This window comes from Thamnophis sirtalis, unplaced genomic scaffold (genome assembly GCF_051295495.1).
Source record: "Thamnophis sirtalis isolate CommonGarterSnake01/CBP01778 unplaced genomic scaffold, rThaSir2_p1.2 scaffold_3, whole genome shotgun sequence".
NCBI lineage: Eukaryota > Metazoa > Chordata > Lepidosauria > Squamata > Natricidae > Thamnophis > Thamnophis sirtalis.
The window spans coordinates 132,882,480-132,905,504 of NW_028261383.1; the positions used below are offsets into that span (position 1 = coordinate 132,882,480).

Here is a 23,025-nt window from a genome sequence, read left to right on the forward strand (position 1 = left end):
AGGCACTGGCACATCATTTCTACCGATTCAATGAGTGAATCAATGGGCGGATTCATCCAAGGCCGTTAGAAGGGCCCATTGAGGTTTCAGGTATACATCCACTTTGGATCAGATTCGGCTCCTAGCGCAACACTAAGAAGCCAACCAGCCAGTGGCAAATTAAGGCTCACTGGTGCCCTAAACACTGACAAATCTTGTTGCCCCCACCAAATTTGGACATACTGTACAAATCTTCATTGGTTTTTTAAAATCTTTCTCAACTTTGTGGTGCCCTCTTTCGGCCTGGTGCCCTAAGCACGTGCTTAGTTTGCTTAATGGTTAAGCAAACCAGTGTGAGTGTGTGGGCGACTGCTCCTATTCTGGATTGCGCGGAAAATCACAGGTCATTTAGCGCGAACATTCCGCAGAAGTCGTCCGAGTATGCATTATGCACGAGAAGCGAAGCCTTCCTTCACCCTCCGTTACGCGAGGATGCCAGCGACGGGACGAAATTGTTCCGCATACTTTCTCACTTTCTCGCTCGTGGGCGGGCAAGAGAGATTGCGTGTCCTTCCTTCCTTCCTTCCTTCCTTCCATCCATCCCCCCTCTCTCCTTTTTCTCTCTCTCTCTTTCCTTGACGTGAAGCGGCGCGCAAGAAAGCTGCCGGAGCGCCTGAGGTCTGACTGGGCTGTGGGCGGCGGGTGAAGGTGGGCGGCTCGCCGCGGTGCGCGCGTGTGGGCTTTGCCTGACTCTCCGTCCGTCCGCTCTCCCTCCCCCTCGCTCCAGCCTCCTCTCTGACTCCACTTCGCCTCCTACTTGCCTGCCTGCTTTTCCCAGGCGGCGCTCCTTGAGGCAACCGCCAGGGCAGAGCAAGGCGGAGCAGGCGGAGCTGGGGGCGGGTGGAGGCGGGGGCGGCTGTTGGGGGGTGGGGGATGCGCCCGGCCCTGAGAGGCGATATAAAGCGTCGCGCCTCCCAGTCGCTTCGCCTGCAACGTTCACGGATCTTAGCTGTGGTGGCGGCCGTCGCTCTCCCGCGCTCTCCGTGGAGCCCTGCGTCCTCCTGACCAGTCTATGGTGTTTCCTGGAGCCCCCGGCCCCGTCATGTCGCGCTCGGAAGAGGTGCATCGGGTCACCGAGAATGTCTACAAGGTTAGAGGCGATCGTCTTCGGGAGAGGGACGGGGGCTCGGGGCATCGGGTTTTGGAGCAACTTCCCGTCGCGTCCCGGGTTGCGCCGGAGTCCTTTTAGCCGTGCGGGACCTCCCTGCCTTTGGCGCACTCCTCTTCCACCGCCGCCCGGCCGCGTCTGGCAGCTATGCCTGCTCGTTTTTCCTTTGTGTGCTTTGGCGGAGTGGCGATCACCTGTTGCAGCCGGTTTTTTTTTTTTTTTGTACCTTTCCTCGCTCGCACTTCTCACCCGGGACGCCCCCCTCTTCAGATCGCGGTGGTCTTTCCGCCCTGTTGCTCGGTGGGGGTCTTTTCCCCCCTCAAGCAAATTATTATTATTATTATTGAAACCTAACCGAATAAAATCTGTTTCTTTCTTGGATTCTCCCGATTCTGCCGCCCAGCGCTGGCTGGCTGGCTTGTTTTTTTTTCTCCCCTGCCTCGGCATGGATCGTTTCGTAATTGCCAAAAGAATATAACCCAGTTCCACCTAAACTCCTTCGCGGCTTTTTCCCCCCTTCTTTTTTGGTCTTTCTTCCTTGTGAGCTTGGGTGCTGTGGAGACTTGATTGAAAACCGTATTTCCTGGGGCGAGGAGAGAATGTGTGCGTTTGTGTATGTTGTGAGCGATTTGCGGCTGTGTATGAGTTTCCCTGGGAAAAGCGGGAGCGAACCATAAAGAAATAGGCTAATTTGCCAAAAAAGGGAGAAAGCAGCAACTCCTCTCTTAGAGCTCGTTTTTTAATAGGGTGTACTTGTAGGTTTGCTTCAAAAGAATTCCAATTTTTAGGCAAAGAACCGCGTTTACCTTCTTCCTTCTACCTGGTTAATATCCACTGCGTTGGTCTGAAGCTTTAGTTGCTCTCTGTCAGGTATTCCTGGGGAGGAAACATCATCCCTTTATTTATACGATAATAATACAATAGCAGAGTTGGAAGGGACTTTGGAGGTCTTCTAGTCCAACCCCCTGCCTAGGTGGGAAACCCTATACCATTTCAGACAAATGGCTATCCAACATCTAAAATTAAGATTGGTCCTCTTCCCTCTCTCTGCCTTTTTTTTTGCCTCTTCCCTGGTCTCTCCTTTGTATCTAAATACGGGAGGAAATAGATTTTGTCCTTTAAAAAGGGGGTGGGGGTGGGAAAAGATAGGTTATGTAAGAGTACAGGTGATTTGTATGTGGAGTATTTTTTTAAAAATAATGTATTTTTTGTATTAAAGTGAAAACCAATGTTCTAAATCGGATTTTTTATTGTTCTGGGTTGGAAAATTCATCTTGGAAAACAAAAAATGCTAAAGGACAGAATCGACCCCTCCCTCCAGGTCAACACATACTTCCTGGTACATGATTCTGTGGTTAAAAAAACAAACTTCATCCTTTCTTTGCTTTTGATGTGGTTTCTAATGGAATGTAAGGATCTTAAAAAAGGACTCCTGCATTCAGAATTGTAAAAGTCCCAGGGCATCGATAAGATTACCAGAACTGGATTCCAGTAAAAGCTGAGATCTCTCTCGACATGCTTGTTGGTATTCGTGGTTTCCGTAGAAGCTGTTCTGAGGTTTCTGTGGAATAGAAAATGTTCCCCTTCTAAACTGTTTCTCTGCTAGGTAAAATCGCTGCTCCCAGCGTGGCATGTCACTTGCATGAATAGACATCTTTTTTTTTCCTTTTCAGTGGTGTCATTTTAATTTTTACATTATTGGGTTCATTCGTTGTATTTTAATTGGTATGACCCAAGTCAGTAAGAAATAGGTTATTTTAAAAAGGAAGGTAGATTCATATTTGAACACAATTCTAGAAGGGCATAAGATGGCAATGACACCAAAACAACCATTATTACACTCATTGAGTTAATAGCTAGTTGGCTAGCATGCCATTCAAAAGCATGTATCCCTTAGTAAGCAAGGAACTGCTAATTCAGGTGGTTCTTCGTGGCTTATTTGCATGAAGTGCCATAATTTAGCTGCATGCCTAATCCAGCGCTACATGTAAAATAGGTCTGTACTATTTACCACCTGCACATATGCCACATGCAGAAATCATAGACTGGGAGCACAGATGGTGCTGTCGGGGGCGGAGGGGGGGGGAAGAGGGTGAGAGAGAAAGAGAGCTGTTGATGGAAGTCTTCCAACACAATGTCATACTTGAAAGAACAAGTATACTTTCTATCTTGGGCATGGAACCAAGTGTATTGGAGTTGGCATATGGTTGTTTGCCCTGACCCGCTTGTCCCCAATGTGTATGGGAACATTGGAGTAACTTCTGTGTTTTTGTCAAAAGTTAGTGTGTGTGCGTTTGAAACTGCTTGGCCCTGTTTTCCAGTTAACAAAAAATATCATTAGGCCAGTACTTTGTTCTGTGTTAAATCTCTCCCCCACCCCCCACCCCATATTAATGACTCTTTGAAATTTTTATCTCTTGGACATCTTACGGAAAACATTCTCTTAAATCGATATGTTCTGTACTTCAGTAGACCCTGCGAACCACACTTAATCAAATCTTATTTAACTTAGGAATGTAATGCAGGCTGTCATGCATTAAACTAGATCTAGTTACTGTGTTGTCTGGGGTCAGTCTCTGTTCCTTCATTTAAATTAGTGTAACATTAAGTTATCTAGGAGAAGAATGAAGCATCTAAAGTATTAGACTCCTACCATTTAGCCCTGTGTGATATTGAAAAGCTTTCTTTTTTCTTTTTGTTCTTTGTCATAGCTTTTTTGCCTATTTTGATATAAAGTCATCCTTGGCCATTTCAGGTTCTATCTTTCACCAAGACCTACTCTCCTTTTTTCCTTTTTTAATGAACAAGTTCATGTACTGTAATTTTTGGATCCAAATAACTTTGAAAGCAAGAATTTTTGATGTTGAATAGCATCTGCTCCCTGCAACAAGGCAAGTGCTTTTTCAAATAGTGGATTAAGAGGTCTTGAAACCCATTGTGCTAAGTTAGTTTTCAAGAGGACTTAATTTTATCATGATTAACACCCATATTTTCATGTTTTGGTAGAGTCCAGTCATAGAAGGGCATATATTGTTTTCATTTGTATAGAAGATAGAAATGCTTTTGAGTTAATGTTTAAGTTCTATGCAGTTTTCTTGGTAGCTCTGTCTTCTCATGGAAAGTTTCTTATCAAGTCTGGGATTTCCAAGTGATCCTCTATCCAAGGACAATCAAAGTTGGCCTTGTTTGGTTTTAGAGAGCACCCTAAGTCAGCAACAGGGTGCCTCCTATGGTTTTTAATGCCATAGTCCTAAATAGTTTCGTTATATTTGTAATAAGGGCTGCTAGTTATCATTTGAAACTTATTGAAAGATAAATATAGACCTGATTGTGACATTGTGTGGGTACAGTACTTGGAGAAGCTTCCCTGGTCCAAGGGCTGGACTTACACACCATGCTAAACCAGTAATAGGCAATCTTTTGGTTGCCATTGGCTACCTTTGAAGAGTTTAAAGGCTGCAGTGCTCTAGCAATTTATACCGAATGGCTATGAATGGTTTGTGCATGGAGGAAGAATCAGAATTTACCAATCCCCCCTCCCCCGATTTGGGTTGCCAGGCCTTCAGGGTAGATTACATTAGGTCACTGCTTGTCAAGCGCCAGGGAAATCAGGAGATCCAGGCTGTTCAAATGGGTATAAAGCTTCAGCGCTCTGCAAGAATCTGAACTACTAACAACCCAAGTAAATTGGCGGCAGATAGAAGTAGAAGGTGGGCTGGAATTAGATCTCTTGTGGGTGTGAAGACTCATGACTGATGACACCTTTGACCTCTCTCTCAGGCTTAGGCTGGTCATCTCCTACACTGCTATTTCTATTGCAAAGCTACAATAACCGAATCTTTCGAAGCTGAATGCGCTTCCCTTCTCTTCTGTTTTTTAATTTTTAATTTTATTTTTGAGGAGTGTTGATTGGGACCCTGTTCTACACTAAGACAGTACTAGTCTACACTTGGTTTATTCAACAAGCTCTAATGGTTTAAAACAGAATGGCAGAAGTCACCTCAAGGCGGAGTACAATGTATGTACTCTATCAGGGTGATTTGTAAACCATGAATTACAGCTTAGCAATGACTCACTGTTTCTCCTTGCAAGGGTTTTTTTGAGAGTATGCAGCCACTGCAGTGGACCCTGAGATTCTGCAGAGCTGCACAGTGCTGCATCCCTCACCACTGGCCATGCCAGCCTAGGCAGTCAGCTGGGAGTTATTGCAGAAATAATGTTATGTGCTGCGTGGTATGGGTCTCCATTTGCGTAAGCATTAAGAAACAGCCACGAAGCTACATGTCATGCTGCAATGCAATATGTTTGGCAAGTAGGATAAAGGGTATCGCTGCCTTCTGTGTTAGGTGGAGATTATTAAATTTATCTCTAAATCAAAACTGTGTGATAATAGGTTGCTGCACTGAAATAACAGAATAACAAAATAACAGAGTTGGAAGCGACCTTGAAGGTCTTCTAGTCCAACACCTTGCTCAGGCAGGACGCCCTATACCATTTCAGACAAACGGTTGTCCAAACTCTTCTTTAAAATCTCCAGTTTTGGAGTACCTACAACTTCTGCAGGCAAGTTGTTCCACTGGTTAATTCTTCCAACTGTCAAGGAAATTTCTCCTTAGTTCTAGGTTGCTTCTCTCTTTCATTAGTTTTCTTATATTTCTTAGTGTTATGAATATCCCTTTTTTAACTGTAGGGAAAAATAATTGGAAATGCCCATTGTAGTTCTTAAACGTTCTTCCTGGCATATGCACTGTTTAGATCTATTCCATGCCTTGATTCAGCCAACAGCCAAACTAAACTAAGGTTTAACGTTGACTGGTAGAGTTTGACAGAGAAACAGTCAAGCTGCTCCCATCTTGTTTACTTGCTATGTTATTTCACACCACACTTAATCTCCTGCACAGCTGTGGTCAGCTTGCTCACTTTCCAGTAGCATCTTCCACAGTAATGTTGGGTTTGATCCTCAGAGGTGTGATTGTAGCAGTACAAAAGAAGAAAGTTATATATATGCCTCAAATGAGCCTTAAATAACTTTGTGAATGAAATTGCTTTCCTTCTTCTGATAGTCTAAGATCAGCCTCATAGTAGTATTCTTATTGACTTATTTTAAAAATACATGTGTGTGGCTGGTCTTTCTCATTATTTCTTTGTTGTTGTTTTGCTGTCTTTCATGGAAAGCTATAATGGGGATGTTACTTATGGGAATATCTTAGATTTATTAAAATCTAGCATTAGTAAAGTGCATAAAATACTCAGACTGCTCTTGGTACATTTTATCTGCAGTTCTTACGACAGACCAGTAAAAATAAATTGAAATTCTTTAGCCTACATTGTAAAAGATAAAGGCCAAGAGAGAAGTAGAGGCAAAGTTGAAGTGAGATCTCAACTATTGACTTTCCAGCAGAAGTATTTACACTGCCAGTAGGCCTCTCAATAGATCCAATATCCTGTAGTTGGAAGGCACTAAAGTCAGGCAAAGCTGTCTTAGAGCATTGAACCAACTTAAGAAATCTCATGGTAAATTCTGCTTTTCCATGGCAGGAAGTTTGGTTTTTATAGATAGGGCAATTTGTTTTAACCACAATTAAAAGTTGAACACGTGACTAAATACAATGCTAAACTGCAAACCAGGATTTGTACATCATAAAGGCTGGTTTATACATCCTACTAATCCAGACAAGTCATGTTATGTTTAGTGCAGATATCTACAACTTCTGTAAGCCTCCAGCATTGCAGTAGACTTTAGGTGACAGGTCAAGACCACTTTATACAAGTGAAGGTACTGCAGCATACTTGTTTTGGGATGGTGCATGAACTCAGCCTTGTGGCTTGTAATCATTGTTTCTTGGGATGAGTTCATACATCATTTTAAGCCAATAATTAACAGATCATGCCATATGTTTGCCTGGTATATTTAAATCACTCCAGTTGGTATACTGCATTATCTTCTTATCTCCCTCACTCATAGTTCCTTAATAAGAGTTGGTGACTTTTCTAGTTAAGATATTCAGGAATGCCCCCCCTGCTCCCCCCCCACATTTTTGATCACTGCCCAATAGAATTGGCAGCTTCTTTACCTTGTAACCAAAGAAAAGCTATTGACCATGGTTAAGGATCTAGACAAGATGGAGTTAAGGCAGTCGCATGTCTTAAAGTTAACCAACTGCAATGGTTTAACATGTTATATGAATAATGGCTTAGTTTTATGGGAGAATCAGACTGATTCTGAAAAGCACTTATTTTTTTTTTAACCCACGCAAGCCTATTTTAAAATTTGATCTCAGCAGTGCCCTCACTTATTAAATCATATTTTATCCCAGTTTCAGTGGTGGGATTCAACATTTTTTACTACTGGTTCTGTGGGTGTGGTGTGGCTTGGTGGGCGTGGCAGGGGAAGGATACTACAAAATCCCCATTCCCTCCCCACCCCACTAACCTGCCTTCCAGCTCCATTCTCCTGTTTAGAGCAACAAAAGAAGATCAGCCAGGAGGCAGCGGGGGTTAGCCTATTTGCCTGTTCTCCGAACTACTCAAAATTTCCGCTACTGGTTCTCTATAACCTGGCTGAATACCACCTCTGCCCAGTTTATAAAAGTATTTGGAACAGGCTTGGCACTTGCATTGTGTTATGTTTTTCTTAGTAGCAGCCAGAATTGCACTAGTAACATGTGCTGAGGATGAGCAGGGTGGCTGAGTATTTAGGAATACAAACAGGAAGCGAGATGATCCTGAAGAAGGAAATGGCATTTGCCAGTTCTCCTAAATCAAGCATGCTGGCCATGGCTTCTGAAGCTGGCCATGGTTGCTGCTGCTGCTGCTGCTGAAGTTGTTGTCTCTCAAAGAGCTCCACTAATGGCGCAGTTTCAGGAAATGTAACTTTCTCTGGGAGTTCAGGCACAGTGTTATTGTGAGCTTGCTCGCTCTTTGCTGTATCAGTAGATGCCCGATTCTAAGAATAGTTTGCTTCATTCTCTTCAAAGGGATGAAGCTATGGTCGAAGTAGAGCTTAAGGTTCCCCTACTTTGAAAGAAGGAGGGAAAGCAAATGGGATCTCCACATACAGGACACACTGGTCTCTACTGGACTTACTTTGTACACAGAGAAGCTGCTTAATAAGGTTGCTTCAAGTATCTCCACTCACCTGGATTATAAGCGTTATTGAACTCTGTTATGCTGTCAAGCTATCTACAGATTTTTCAGTGCCTAAGATTTTCTGCCAAATTAAATTTGCTGCCACTGGAAGATTTAGCAAAATAAGAATTTAACCTCATCATGGAAGAAAATAGCAAAGTGGCCATTGCTGCATACTTACTATCCAATGGCTGGGTTTGGACAGAAGACCAAAAACAAAATAATGGCTCTTTTGGAATTTGCTTATTGCCAGAACCCAATTGATTTTATTAACTATAGTCAAACCATATCTTAAAGCAATATATGAATTCAGAAAATATATTACGATCTCTTTTTTCCCCTGACCTTTCCTTTCCAGCTTCCTGTGAATGATTAAATAGCGATAACGAGTTTCTTGTTACACTACCAGCATACATACCATTTAGTCGCATATAAGAAAGTACAGTTTCTGCAGGAATTCTATGTGAGCCTTTGCTCAGCACATAACTCAATCTATTTTCTGGCAACAGCTAAGGGGGTGGGGGAATCAATAAAGGACAATTTAAGCCAGTCTGATGATATTCAGATGTGCCTTTGGTCACACCAGCTGAAAATGTTGTGAAATGTAATCTTAACAAATCTGGGGGTGGATGGGAAACCATGTTGAGGAGAGAAAAGAAAGTGTGTTCATGTCTGTCTGTTATACAGGCTGGGAAAGAAACACCCATGATTAAGCCAAAAGTTTCAGAGGAAATTATCAGAACTGGCAATTGTCAATTATTTTTAACATATAATTTATTGTTTACCACCAAATCAAACGGTTGTAATTATTGATATTTCATAAAACCATTAAAATTACAATTTGAAAAGACAGCTTGCTACGATGCCGCAAACTACAGTATAGAAACTTTACTATGTGCCTGCCATTTATTTAAAATGATAGTTAATGGGCCCCCTTTAATTATTATTGTAAAATGATGATTGGAGTTCAGCCATCAATGGATGAACTGAAAAATGAAATCTTTCATTTTTTGTTAACAGTTGTCTCAAATTGAGTCTTCCTTTGCTTTCACTTATTTGTATAAGCCAACTACAAAAACAGATTTTTACAAAAACATTATAAGGCCAAAACAAATTACAGGTTCTACCAGTGCTTTTTATTCCTTATAAATATTGATAGTAAGATTTTTTTTTAAAAAAGGTCTTGGACCTTTTCTAATTTAATTGTATATCACAGGGGACAGTAGTAATTTCACCCAGGTTGTTCATTACTCTAAACCAGAGGTGGGGAAACCATGGCCCTTTTCTGACTTGTGGACTTCAAGTCCCAGAATTCTGGGAGTTGAAGTCCCCAAGTCATAAAGGGCCCATAGTTTCCCACCCCTGCTCTAAACCAGCCATGTTATTTTAAACAGGTGTGAGGAGGCCAACCCTTGCTTAAGCCTCCGCTTTCTTGGAAGCCATGCTGAGAAGTTAAAGGGATGAAAATCTAATCAATCTTCCCACTTCGTTTTAAAGTGATGTATTATTCATTTAGCTATGAAAAAGTCTGAAAAACCTGTGCAAAGGAAGTGAGAACTTGGTTCCATGACAACCTGATATTTTCCTTCCTAATATTGAAATTAAAGGAAAAACATGTCTTGATTGACTTGATGCTACCCAGCAATGATTGTGCAGAGAAGAACATTTCTGGCAGCATCTCATGCAGCGGCTTCTTAACAGAAAAGAAGTTTACGAAATCTTGGTTTTCAATGATCTTTTTATCCTTCTTGGGACCATTTAGCCCTGCAAGCAGCTTCTCCATGCTTCAGATTGGAACGGGAATCTTTAAGTGCCTTGAAACTGAAATTCAAATTTCGGATTATTTGGCATTCATTTTGAGTTCCCCAAATGGAGGTCCTTAGGTGCAGACGTAGTTCTACTGTATCACCGGAATGCTCTGGTTAGTTTCCTCCAGTGATGGGCTGATGCCTGATCTGATTGGTTCAGGTGAACCGGTAGTTGGTGATCACTGGCTGGGCCTGCCCACTCGCCCCTGCATTATCCTATCCACTTATAACTAACTTTCTGGCTCGTTCCCCCTGTCCACACTGCCCAGCTGAGTTCCGCACTGCGCCTGCTATACTCGCCAGAGCTGCCTGAGTTGATTAGCTGCATGTTTGAAGCTCTGTTTCTGCCCCGAAGAGGTACGTGCGAGCAAAGCAAGTGTGCATGCATGCTCACAACCAGCGAACTGGTTGTTAAGGTAAGTGCAGCCCACCTCTGGTTTCTTCTCTCAGTAGGATTCACAGAAACACCTCTAAACCTGGATATATAAAGTGCAGGTAATCCTTGATTTATGCCCACAATTGAGCCCAACATTTCTGTTGCTAAGCAAGACATTTGTTAAGTGCGTTTTGCCCATTTTACAACCTTTTGTCAGGGTTCCAAGAAACACCCCCAACAAAAGGAGACTCTGAAGCTTGAAGTTCCTCAAAGTTCCATTTTATTAGAGATGTCAGATTGGCACATCTGAAAGCTTCCATGTTTCCCCCACCCCAAATGAAAGTGCAAGCCCCTGCCCAGCACCCACATGTCTGTCACATGGCCCAATCAGGCACCATCCCAACTGGAGATGCTTCCCAGTCACACCATCACAGCTGCAGGGCAAGGTGTCCTTGACTCTCTGAGAAAGAAATGTTATTTAGACTATATATCTCCCATACTCCATATAATCCCCCCTCCCATTTTCCCACAGCATTGAATGTTGCAGGCTGGAAGGCCCAATGCAAAAGATGGTTTCCATGCCTGACACCTTTTTTTGCCACAGTTGCTATGTGAATCACTGCAGTTATTAAGTTAGTAACACATAGTTAAGTGAATCTGGACTTTGCTTGTCAGAAGGTCGCAAAAGGTTATTGCATTGGGACACTGGAACCATCATAAATATGAACCAGTTGCCAAGCATCCAAATTTTATTGACCATGGGGATGCTGCTACGGTCGACGTGTGGAAAACAGTCATGAGTCACTTTTTTTAAGTGCCATTGTAACTTTGAATGGTCAATAAACGAATGGCTATAAGTTGAGGATGACCTTATATTAGAGAGAGAGGGCAGTGTCTTCTTGTAACTTTCTTTTCTATTTTCCCTCCCCACTCCTGGGGGAAGAATATTGCAAAATCCCCATTCCCACCACACTCCAGGGGAAGGATACTGCAAAATCTCCATTCCCACCCCACTCTGGGGCCAGTCAGAGGTGGTATTTGCCGGTTCTCCGAACTATTCAAAATTTCCACTACCAGTTCTCCAGAACCTGCCAGAACCTGCTGAATTTCAGAGCGAATCTGATTGCAAACTGGATGGAGAATTGTATGCATTCTTAACTGTTTTTATTGGTCTTTTGAGGATGGTTTCAATCTTGCTGTAAATGAGATGATATTGATAGAGACACAGAGTTGGGAGGCAGCCTAGCCAGATGTCTGTACAATCTCTGCCTGAGCATGCCTGTTGCATGGGAGTCCCCACACTTTTCTCCATCTGAACTGCTCTTCTTTAATGTCCATGCAGGATTTGCTTTCCGGTGATGTTAATCCACTATTCTATATCTGACCTCGACCATGGAAGAATAAAAGAACAGATTCTGACCTTTATGTGCGAAGACTGTTAGCTTGCATATTCCTTCTCGGGTTTTTTTCTCTCTCTCCCTAAGACTATTTTACAATATGCGTTTACTATGGGATTTTAAAAGCTGCATTTTTAATCTACTGACAACCTGGGAAATCCCCTCAGTATGTTTTTAAATTCAGAAGACTGTTTTCTGGATGTGTTGAGATATGTCATCTGGGCATTTGCTTAAGCTGCTTGAAAAGTAAGCAACAATGGTGACTTCTGTTCTAAAACCATATTTTATTTCTGTTTGGCGGTGAGTGTGCCATAGTGTCTGCTTATAAGAACAGGGAACATGAATACACTGTGTCACTTCTAATGACAAGGAAAGAAGCAATATTTTGATCTTGATCTGAAAAGCTTCCTCCCCCCCTCCCTCAAGTATTTGGTTATGACTGGCATTCGTTTGCTTAGCATCTTCCTGCTCAGCTGACACCATATGAGGCAAAGCAAGAACAGCTTCATCTAGGAAGTTGAAAAAAGGGTTTAAAATAATCTAATGGAAACTAAATTAAACTAAATATAATGGAAACCCTAAGCCTGACTTTTAAAGCAGCATTTCTTAAACTTTTATCTCTCTTTCACACTTTAAAAAATTATGGTGAACTCCAAAAGACTTTTAAGTGCTTTTAAGAATTGTCTCACTTGGATGTCGGTATTTTCCAAATTCACACTAAGGAAAACAAAACTGGAAAAGTTTTATAATAATGACCAAGATACTGGCTGTTTTTCCGCCATTGTTTAGCCTGGAAAAACGGACATGGGAAGTTGGAATCTTCCAACATTATCTTAGCCACCTATACTGAATGTAATGGATAAAGATTCCTCACTGCAATCTGGATACTTCTCCCTAAAACTCCCATTCTTGCAATTTCTTGTTAAAATCTTGGAGAATTAATGTAAATTGATTACTTTGTTGTCATAGTAGTTGAGTATATTACCAATATAGATTCTGTTTCATTTTCTGAGTCTTACCATTAATTACTATGATTTTGGGTTGTCAAAATTATGTGTATATCTTTTTTGAAAATAATAGACACATAATTTGGGCAGTGTAAAATCATAGTAATTAATGGGATAGATTTTGTAAAGTCTACCCATCATTATACCATTGCCCCTCCCTCAAATCTGTTTACATCCCCCTGCTTGTTGTGATCTACCCATTCATTTACAGTGTGGCATCAAAGTCTCCTTCAGGTCAAGCTATTTTCTGCTAATAGTCTGGAAATTATAGGTCATTGCCTTCTTTTGGAATGTTTTCTGGTGTTCTTCCATTTAATACTAAGTAAGGTCAACACTACAGCAGGGGTGGTATTCAGCCAGTTCTGAAAGGTTCTGGAGGACCAGTAGCAGAAATTTTGAGAGTGGGGAGGAAATGGAGATTTTGCAGTATCCTTCCTTTGTCATGTCCACAGAACTGGTAGTAACATTTTTTCAATCCCACCACTGCACTTCAGTACTTAGTTTTGTAGCCCAGGCAAAGTTACACAAACATATGGAAAATCTGCATATTTATAGAATAAAAAGGTACTGTTACATCAGGTTTTTTTCTTGTTTTTCTTGAATCTCAGCTGCTTGTGGAAAATGGTTGCTATGGAGAGGGGATACCTCTGTCACAAACACTTATTTCACAAACCTGAGTATAAGGCAGAGGTGTGGCAAGGGGCTAAAAGTTGATCCCATTCATATACCCCCCCTCTTCATGTGTGTGCGTGCACACAAGATTCATTCCCATATATAGCATGAACTTTTCTCTGTCATAGTACTGTGTTTCCCCGAAAATAAGACGCAGTCTTATTTTCTTTTGACCCCCGAAATAAGCACTTGGCCTTATTTTTGGGGAGGTCTTATTATTTTTGATGTGCAGGAGGCGGTGAGTGTGGTCACCTCATGGCTGCTGCCATGTTGCAATATTTTTGGGGAGGGCTTATTTTCAAGGGAGGATTTATTTTACCACATGCTCTCAGAAGCTCGATTGGGCTTATTATCCGGGTATGTCTTATTTTCCGGGAAACAGGGTATGTTTTCCATTTTCCCTTTTCTCCCACTTGGTCACTATGTTGGTCTGCCTTTTTGTCTTACTTTGTGAACTTTAGCTCTGTTCTCCTGATGTGTCTTCTTCTCTAACAAGTCATCTGCTGTTTCCTCCCCTCCTATTATATTGTGTTGTCCAATTGCCACTCCCTAGTTTCTCCCCTTGTCAAGTATAGGCAGTAAAGTCTGTCCTTTCCTTCCTTCCTTCCTTCCTTCCTTCCTTCCTTCCTTCCTTCCTTCCTTCCTTCCTTCCTTCCTTCCTTCCTTTTCCATATGTGTGTCTGAAACCCCTTCAAAGTGCGGCACTATTTTATAGTGGACTTCCATCTTTGCTATCTAAGAATGCTAATGACTTTTGTGTTCCAGAAGTATTCTGGGAAATTGGGAATATGGAGATTCTCAGTCATCTAGGTCATAGCTGTCTCAAAGGTGCTTTTTCAAAAGGCAACTGGACTGTTTTTTTAATGTCTTCCTCAAAAGGAAAAACAGTCCAGTTGCCTTTTGAAAAAGCACCTTTGAGATATTCTGGTAAATAAAAATGTCAGACACTCAGAGGCCATCCCTTCTGAGTTGCTCCTTAGTACCAGGGGTTTTGCTTTAAAACTTTAGAACAAAAGAAGTAGAACTAGTAGGGTACTTGGCAAGGTCAGGAGAACTTTGTCTACTCTCCAATACACAAGATTGTTCCTTGTAGCTTTAAGTGTATCCCAGCTATAACAAAGGCCAAAGTCGGTTCTAGCTTTTCTTTCTATATTGCACTTCGTGGATTTATTTGGCTTTGGGATCCACCAGTTATTTCTCAGACTGCATTGTGAAAAGTGTGTGCATGTGTGCGTGAGTGTGTGTGTGTGTGTGTGAGAGAGAGAGAGACAGAGAGAGACAGAGAGAGAGAGAGAAGGAGAGGGAGAGAGAGAATGTATTCAAACATTCCCCAACACTTATAAAATGACCTTCATTTCATTTTAATGTATTAAGTGACCCAGGTCTCCAATTTTTCTATGTTCACTTTTGCTTAGAAGGGCTTTGATTCCAAGAATCTGCGATTACTAGCACTCATCCTTGGAATGATTACACTTAATGAGAGTGGAAAGAACTATCAGCCTCCCCCTCGCCACTGCTGCCTCTACAATCGCTTGCCTACACATGTGGAATAATTACAGGGGGAGGTTGGAGAAAGCTTGGCACCTTCCGCCAACACCATCCCACTTCTCCTCTGCGGTGACTCATCCTGAAAGCTCTCACTGTGGCACTGATAGAAGTCTTATCACCTCTGCTAGTGATGTCTGAAAATCTGCCTCTGCAGCACAACCGAAGCCTCTGCTGTGAAGAAGTGCAAATTCCCTCTGCTGTGAAGAGGTGCAGACATTAACCACTTAAGTTGAGTTCTGCCTGTATGGAATTATAGCAGGAAAGCAAATGTATTCACAGCAAGGTTTTCTTTTAGCATAGAAAGAAAGTTATGAGATGCCGAAGAAGGCTGGAATAAGAGCAAATCATCCCCTGAAAACCATGCTTTCAAGTTTGGGGAAACACTCCCCCCCCCCATTCCTCCTTAATATTATTTTATTTATCTTGGCTGCGCACAGCTAGAATTTCTGATCATGGGCTTGCTGCAGATTAGCAAGTAAAATGTCATTCCAAATAGAAGAGCTGATTGCTTTATTATCCTTAAATCCGTAGAGGAGACAAGAAATTCTCCTTCACATGAAGCCTAATTAAAATGGTGGATGGCTGTCGTGTCTTGACAGCTAGAAGGAGATACATGCAGGTCGATAGAGGGTGATCTTGGTCCCTAAAGCTCCATTGAGCCTCTTTACGGATGTAATTCTTTCAGATCTTTGCTGCATGCTGAAATGGTTTGCAGTCATAGGGAGCATGATACAAATATAATTACTAGCAGAAGATAATTGAATGTGGAGGTATGGTTTGGTTGGTGTTTCTTAGGTTCAGTTAGGAAATTGCCTTCTGTGAAATTCTGTTTAACAATCTACTTCCTACTGACTTTTTAAAATATGGCTGGATTCTAGAGTTGCACCAAGTCATGGTTAGCTATAGCGTGGTTTGTTGATCTATATTTTCTTATAGCTAGGCGGCTGTCACATGTAAACCTAGCTAGGTTTAGTTGTATTGACTTATCAGTGCTGTGATGCAGGGCCTACATCTGACAGTAACACTCTCTACTGATTGCGATCTTAGAGAACAGCTATCTTGGATGGGTAGTCCTCAGGTTAAAGACCAATGGATCCCTACGGGCCCAGTTTTGCCATATCCCAGTTTTGCCAAATCCCAGAAGTCATTGCCAGATTATTATTTTTTTGGCAAATCAGTTAACATATTTTTCAGAGTATAAGACACACCGGAATATAAGACGCACCAAGATTTTGAAGAGGAAATTTTTTAAAAAAAATTTGTTTGCTTGTAGAGTGCTCCTGAGGGCTGGGGGGGGGGGGGAAGATGAGCTCATTTTTGCCCTCCCCAGCCTCCTGGAGCACTTTGCAGGCCTCCTAAACTCTCTGCAGGTCCATTTTTTTGTGAAGGGGGTGGGGTTTCAGGAGGCCAAAAATGCTGTATTTAGTGTATAAGACACACCCAGATTTTCATACTCTTTTTTGGGGGGGAAATGGTGTGTCTTATACTCCAAAAAATACAGTATAAACCACTGTCATGAGACTAAGGGATGCTGTGAATGGCTGTAAAGGTGGCCGTGTTACCAAATGGCCAAAGAACAGTCATGTGACATGGGAGGGACATGATTGTCAAAACTTCAGATTTGGGTTCCTAAATCCCCCTTTTCAGATAAGTAGCTAAGCCAACCGGTCATTAGCCGAGGACTACCTGTATCTCGTTGTCCACTCTGTACCTTGAATGGAATATATCACAGGGATTACTGCATGCTTAACTCTTAATTAAGGATTAATTATCCAGGTATGCAGAGCATTGTTGTCTCAGGGAAGAGATTTATTGAGAGATAAGACATTGCTGACTAGCTGGTGGTACACTAATTGTTCTACTTGACGTTAAAGATGGTGATTAGCATTTGTACTTTTATCTTTTCTTAGATAGCTGACGTTATCCTGTTTGAATATCTTAATGTTACACTCACACCCCCACCCCCAGCAGTCCTGTGAGGAAGGTTGGACTGAGAATATGAATGAGCCAGAGTCACATAGCACGTTTCCTAACAACAGGTAGTCCTCAGTTTACAACTACAATTAAGCCCAGCATTTCTGTTGCTAAGCAAAACATACGTTAAGTGAGTTTCGCCTCGTTTTATGGCCTTTCTTGCCACAGTAAAGTGAATCACTGCAGTTAAATTAATAACACGGTTGTGAAGTGAATCCGGCTTCCCGTTGACTTTGCTCATCAGAAAGATCACAAAAGGTGATCCCAGGACACTGCAACCATCATAAATATGAGTCACATCTGAATTCTGATCATGGGACCATGGGGATGTTGCAATGGTCCTCACTATGAAAAACGGTCATGTCTTTTGCTTTCACTCACGTTGTAACTTTGAGCAGTCACTAAATTAACTGTTATAAGTCAAGGACTTTTTGTATAACTGGCTGAAAGCTAACTTGCACCCTGTTTCAGCAAGTATCCTGGATCATATGAGAATACTCCCTCAAGGTAGTTTGGTTTGGTTCACTTCGTCGCAAGCTCTGGCATAAGGCGGCTTAGGGCAGTGTTTTTCAACCTTTTTTGTGCAAAGGCACACTTTTTTCATGAAAAAAATCACGAGGCACACCACCATTAGAAAATGTTAAAAAAATTTAACTCTGTGCCTATATTGACTATATATAAAGTAATTTTCCCACGGCACACCTTACACTATGTCACGGCACACTAGTGTGCCGCGGCACAGTGGTTGAAAAACACTGGCTTAGGGTATTGTGTGAATCTCGCCATGATGGTTTGTAAACTATGGATGTGATCTACCATTTTATGTGAGCCCACTCAGATTGTAGCATGTCTAATAAACAACAGTCTAGTTTAGTTTACTTTATTGTCATTGCACATGGTACAATGAAATTAAATGCCGTCTTCAGTGTACATTACAATTATAAAAATAAAAACACAAACATACATCCTTTAAATTCTATTTAATTGAAATTGCAAACCTGATATTGCACTATACCATAGAATTCAATATGGTTATTGCCCTGGGTTAGAAGTTGTTTTTCAGCCTGTTTGTCCTTGTTTTTATTATCCTGTACCGTCTGCCAGATGGTAATAGTTCAAAAAAAAAAAAAGTACCCAGGATGAGATGGATCTTTGAGAATGTTTTGAACTTTGTTAAGGCAGCGGGAACTATAAAGCTCTTCCAAAGAGGGGAGAGGGGAACCAATGATCCTCTGGGCAATGATGTTCACCCTCTGGAGTGCTGTCCTATCTGCCACTGTGCAATTGGTAAACCATACACAGATGCAGTAAGTTAGAATACTCTCTATGGTGCAACGGCAGAAGGTCAACAGCAGTTTTTATTCAGTTGTTGTTTCCGGAGAAGTCTCTGGTAGTATATTCTCTACTGGGCCCTTTTGACCAGTGCTGCAATGTGGCACAATGCAATGTTGAAGGTGAGTCCATGGGCTGCTCAATAAACTTTGAGATGCAACTATGGCAGTCTGCAAACTCTTAGGGTGTTGCCTTAGGCAAATCTGAACTATATTATCCTTCAGGTTCTGCCAAATTGGAAGTATCGGTACAGACACAGATTAAGGGTGTTTTCCGTGTGTGTACGGTATGTGCTGCCGAAACTGGATTTGGGCTTTGGTAGAATTGTGGTTTCTGTTCCTTCTGATTCTACAGGGAGAGATGCTTTGAATACATGGATGGGAGTGTCAGATGTAAATAGTGATTGGTTTGTTTTGAGCAACACATTTTAATACCGGGGTAAAGTTCTGAAGCAGGATCAACCAGTTCAGATACTGGAGGAACTCCTTTCAGCATAGGGCTTGCACGTTGCCAAAGTGCTGATGCTATTTCCAGAGAAGGGGGGGGAAAAGTGCTTTCCCATCAGCAGCTCTCCATCTGTGACATTCCTGAGTGCAGTATTGTAATCCTGTGGTTATAAGACGATGAATACGAATGGGACAAAAATGGCATTGTTCAGGTATGGAATAAAAGGCTGATTACCTCCATGTGTTTGCATCATGGCATGGGGCTTGACTTACAAAACCTGAGGATCTGGTTTCAGTCGAGTGCCTTATTGGTCTGGGGAGGAGGAGGAAATCAGAATACAACATGGTGATCCCAATAGCCAGGCAATACTCTATTGTTTTCTACTCCAAATGGTACTTTGGAAAAATCCAGGATAACCACTGTACTGCCCTCAATATATTCCATGCTGCTTTTCTAATCTCTTCCTTCTGTTTCTCTGCACCAACTCCGAGTGAGTCCCTGCCTTATCCTGGAAATTTAACATGCTAAGTCAGCTGCCCATCTCGGCTTCAGACTCCAAAATGATGCTTCCTTCTCCCCCAGAAGAATTGGGTTCTGCGAAAGTCATAAGAGCAAAAGTACGAAATGCAGAAGAATTGGACAAAGAACTTGGGGAAAAAATCTCTTGCATTAAGAGCTTTCCAAGATCTGCGGGTCACATTTATGTTTGCCTTGCCAAGTAGAGAGAGATGTGTGTTTGGCTGCTTCACTCTATTCTTTTAACCGCATCCTTAAGAAGTTAAAGGAATGTCATTTGGAATAAGTCCATTGTTTATCACTTTTCTGAAGTCAGAAGAGGAGTCTTAATTCTTTTGTTAATTTTTAGTAGAATGTTTTCTACAAAAGTTTTTAATTATATTTCATCAAAGCAATGTTGTTCCAAATAGTACTTGGATAGGGATTGTTCCATAGACTCCTGGGGCTTTTTAGAGGGAAGATCCAAAATGGCTAAAACTAAATTTGTCTGCAGATTGATTTAAGTTTATTTTGGAATATATGTTGCTACCTTTTCTTGTTGTTATCTGATTGTGAGTTATAATATAGTAAAGGTAACGGTTCCCCTCGCACATATGTGCTAGTTGTTCTCAACTCTAGGAGGCAGTGCTCACCTCCGTTTCAAAGTCAAAGAGCCAGTGTTGTCCAAAGACATCTCCATGGTCATGTGGCCAACATGACTAAATGCTGAGGGCGCGTGAAGCTCTGTTACCTTCCCACCAAGGTGGTCTGTCCCTATATTTCTATTGCATTTTTACATGTTTTTGAACTGCTAGTTAGGCAGAAGCTGTGACAAGTAACGGGAGCTCACTCCGTTACACAGTGCTAGGGATTCAAACCACCAAACTGCCGACCCTTCTGATCGACCAGCTCAGCATCTTAGCCACTGAGCCACCACGTCTCCTATGAATTATGATATAGGTGAAGATTTACTTGTGCAAATAAGATAGCATTTTCTGAAAGGGCTAAAATATGGGCAAAATATGGTTGCCAAGGAAGTATGCAAACTTTTGAATCCTGATTACCACATAGCTTTGTTTCACTAAAAAGGTTTGCACTACTACTATAAAAGAGCTTCATTGTTTTCTGAAAAGGATATACAGGAAGAATCTAATAATGAAATATTTCGGAGTGGAATGCTCCTACTTATTATTTCTGTCTCTGAATGCCCTACCTCGTTTGTCTTGGTGATGTAAACTGTCTTATCCATGTTCAAGTCTATTAAAGTAATAAGTAATAAGCTATTTTAGCCAGAAAAGGGCATAATTGTTGCACCAGATAAATCTCAGCAAATACCTTTTTGACCACAGCTGCTATCTGTTTCTTGAACTGGAGTTGCAAGTTGATGAAGAAGACTCCTAAATTATGCACCAAGCCTTAAGAAGTCAAATGAAGAAGGAATGGGATATCAATGTCACCTACTCAAGGCTAAGGATCTGGATCTCTGGATCCAGGGAGTCCAAATCTCTGGATCTCTGGACTCCTTGGATCTCTGGATCCAGGGAGTCCAAATATAAGGTGACCAGATTTTCAGATTGGTAAAGAGGGACACCATTGATGGGGGGGGGGCCTTGATTAAAAATGTTATATTTTGTCAAAAGGTCACCCCAGGACACTGAAACCATCATAAATACGAATCTGTTGCCAAACAAAATTTTGATCACGTGACCATGAGGATGCTGCAACGGTCGCTAAGTGTGAAAAATGGTCGCAACGGTCGCTAAGTGTGAAAAATGGTCATCAGTCACTTTTTTCAATGCCATTGTAACTTTGGTCACTAAATGTTTTCCCTCTCCTCGAGACACCTCACTTCTTCCTTCATTCCTCTTGCTTATCTACCTTCACCTTATCCGTCTTCTGCTCTTTCCCTCTCTTCCTTCCTTTCTCCTTCCATCCTCTCTTCTTTCCTCACTCACTCCCTTCCTCCTTTTCTCTTCCTTCCTCTCTCCATTCTTTCAGCTTCCTTTCTTTTGCCTATCTACCTTCTCTGTCTTTCTGCTCTTTCCATTTCTCCTTCCTCTTCGCTTCTGTTCCTTCCTCCTTCCATCCTTTCACCTTCCCTCCTTCCTATTTCTTCCTTCTTCCTTCCTTCTGCCTATCTACCTTCACCTTCTCTGTCTTTCTGCTCTTTCCCTGTCTTCCCCTTTCCTCCCTCCCTCCCTCCTTTCCTTTCTAGTTCCATCTTTTCTTCTTTCCTCTCTCCCTCCTTTTTTCTTCCTTCCTTCCTTCCTCCTGCCTATCAACTTCATCCTCTTTGTTTTTCTGCTCTTTCCCTCTCTTTCCCTCTCTTCCCCTTTTATTCCTACCTCCTTCCCTCTTTTCTCCCTCCCTTCTTCTTTTTCTTCCTTTCTTCTTCCATCTTCCTCCTTCCTCCTTCTATTCTTTCTCCTTCCTTCCATCTTTTCTCCTTCCATCTTCTCCCCCCTCCCTTCTTCTTTTCCTTCCCCACTCCCTCCTTCCTTCCTCTCCTTCCCACTCTCTCCTTGGGAGGGGTTGGGGATGGGGTGGGGGCAGCAGAGACCAAATAAAGTCAGAAAATCTTATTAAAACTTTCCTATTTGTTGGATCGCATTGCTGCGAACTTATAAACCAAATCAGGGGAACATTTTGCAACCGAGGGTGCTGCAAGGAGAGGCAGCCTTGCCCTTTGCAAGGAATGAGAAACGGTGCTTTAATCCGAAGCAACTGCAATCGGAACCACAGACAGGGAAAGAAAGAAAGAAAGATCCTTGTAGCACAAAACCCACCTTTGCATGGTTGTGAGAACATAGGTAAAACAAAACAAAAAAAAGCACAGCGTCCCTCCGCCCTCTGAATGGGACTCAGCATGATTCCGATTTGAATACAAGGACAGCCGGGTGGGGAGATAAGCACCTTCATTTGCATTCTCTGCGACCATGATGCTTTGCAAGGAACATTCCCCGGGCTTTTTGCAGATTTTTCCTTTTGTGCTTAAAAAAAAAGAACGGGACTTCTTTAAAACGCCACTGAATGAGCTCTCTTTCAGCCTGACAAAAATGCAACCCCTTCCTTCGTCCTCCTCCTCCTCCATCACTAACAGCTGGGGGCTCAGAAATCAGAGCAAAAAGACAGTCCTCCATCTCTTCCCTCTTCCTGGATTCACTCCGAAGTTTTAAATCTCCCTTCTGTGCATAAACACTCCCTCCCCCCCTCTCTCTATCTGTTTGTCTCTCACTCTCTGTGTGGCTCTTTGCCTCTATCTCCCTCCCTCCCTCTGTCTCTCTCTCTGTCATTCTCTGTGTGTCTCTGTCTCTCCTCCCTCCCTGTGTGTGTGTGTGTGGATCCCTGCCCCCGCGGATGGGCTCCGGACTAGTGGAGCCTCCTCTTCCTCCTTTTTAACCAGGCGATCTTCGGCTGCTGCACAATCCCAAGGGCACGCGCTGCCCGGTTTGCTGAATCTGGACCCTCATCCCCGCTGCCTGAACGTTTGAATGAAGGAGGCTGCAGGCTCCTTTGTCCTCGGCTATGCAATTTTCTTTCGTTCTCTGCTGCCCGAATGAGTGAATGAGGCAGAGGGAGAATGAAAGGAGATTGCGTCCCTTCTGTCTCCCCGTTGCTCAGAAAAGCAACTCCGGGAAGGTCCTTTGGTGGTGGCAGGCGTCCTAGAACCTGCCTGCTAGCAAAGGACCTTCCG

At 42.3% G+C, this 23,025-nt stretch overlaps 1 protein-coding gene across 2 annotated transcripts in view; it reads left to right on the forward strand.

Moving 5' to 3' along the window:
• The first annotated feature begins 932 nt into the window (after nt 1–932).
• BAIAP2 (BAR/IMD domain containing adaptor protein 2) overlaps nt 933–23,025 on the forward strand; it is a 192,332-nt gene continuing 170,239 nt past the window's right edge. The window contains exon 1 of one of the 2 annotated variants that reach the window (XM_087710144.1): nt 933–1,129. In XM_087710144.1, the coding sequence (XP_087566270.1) occupies nt 1,052–1,129 (78 nt within the window). In that variant the 5' untranslated portion in view covers nt 933–1,051. The remainder of the gene's footprint in view (nt 1,130–23,025) is intronic. The other variant, XM_087710146.1, reaches the window with a different exon arrangement.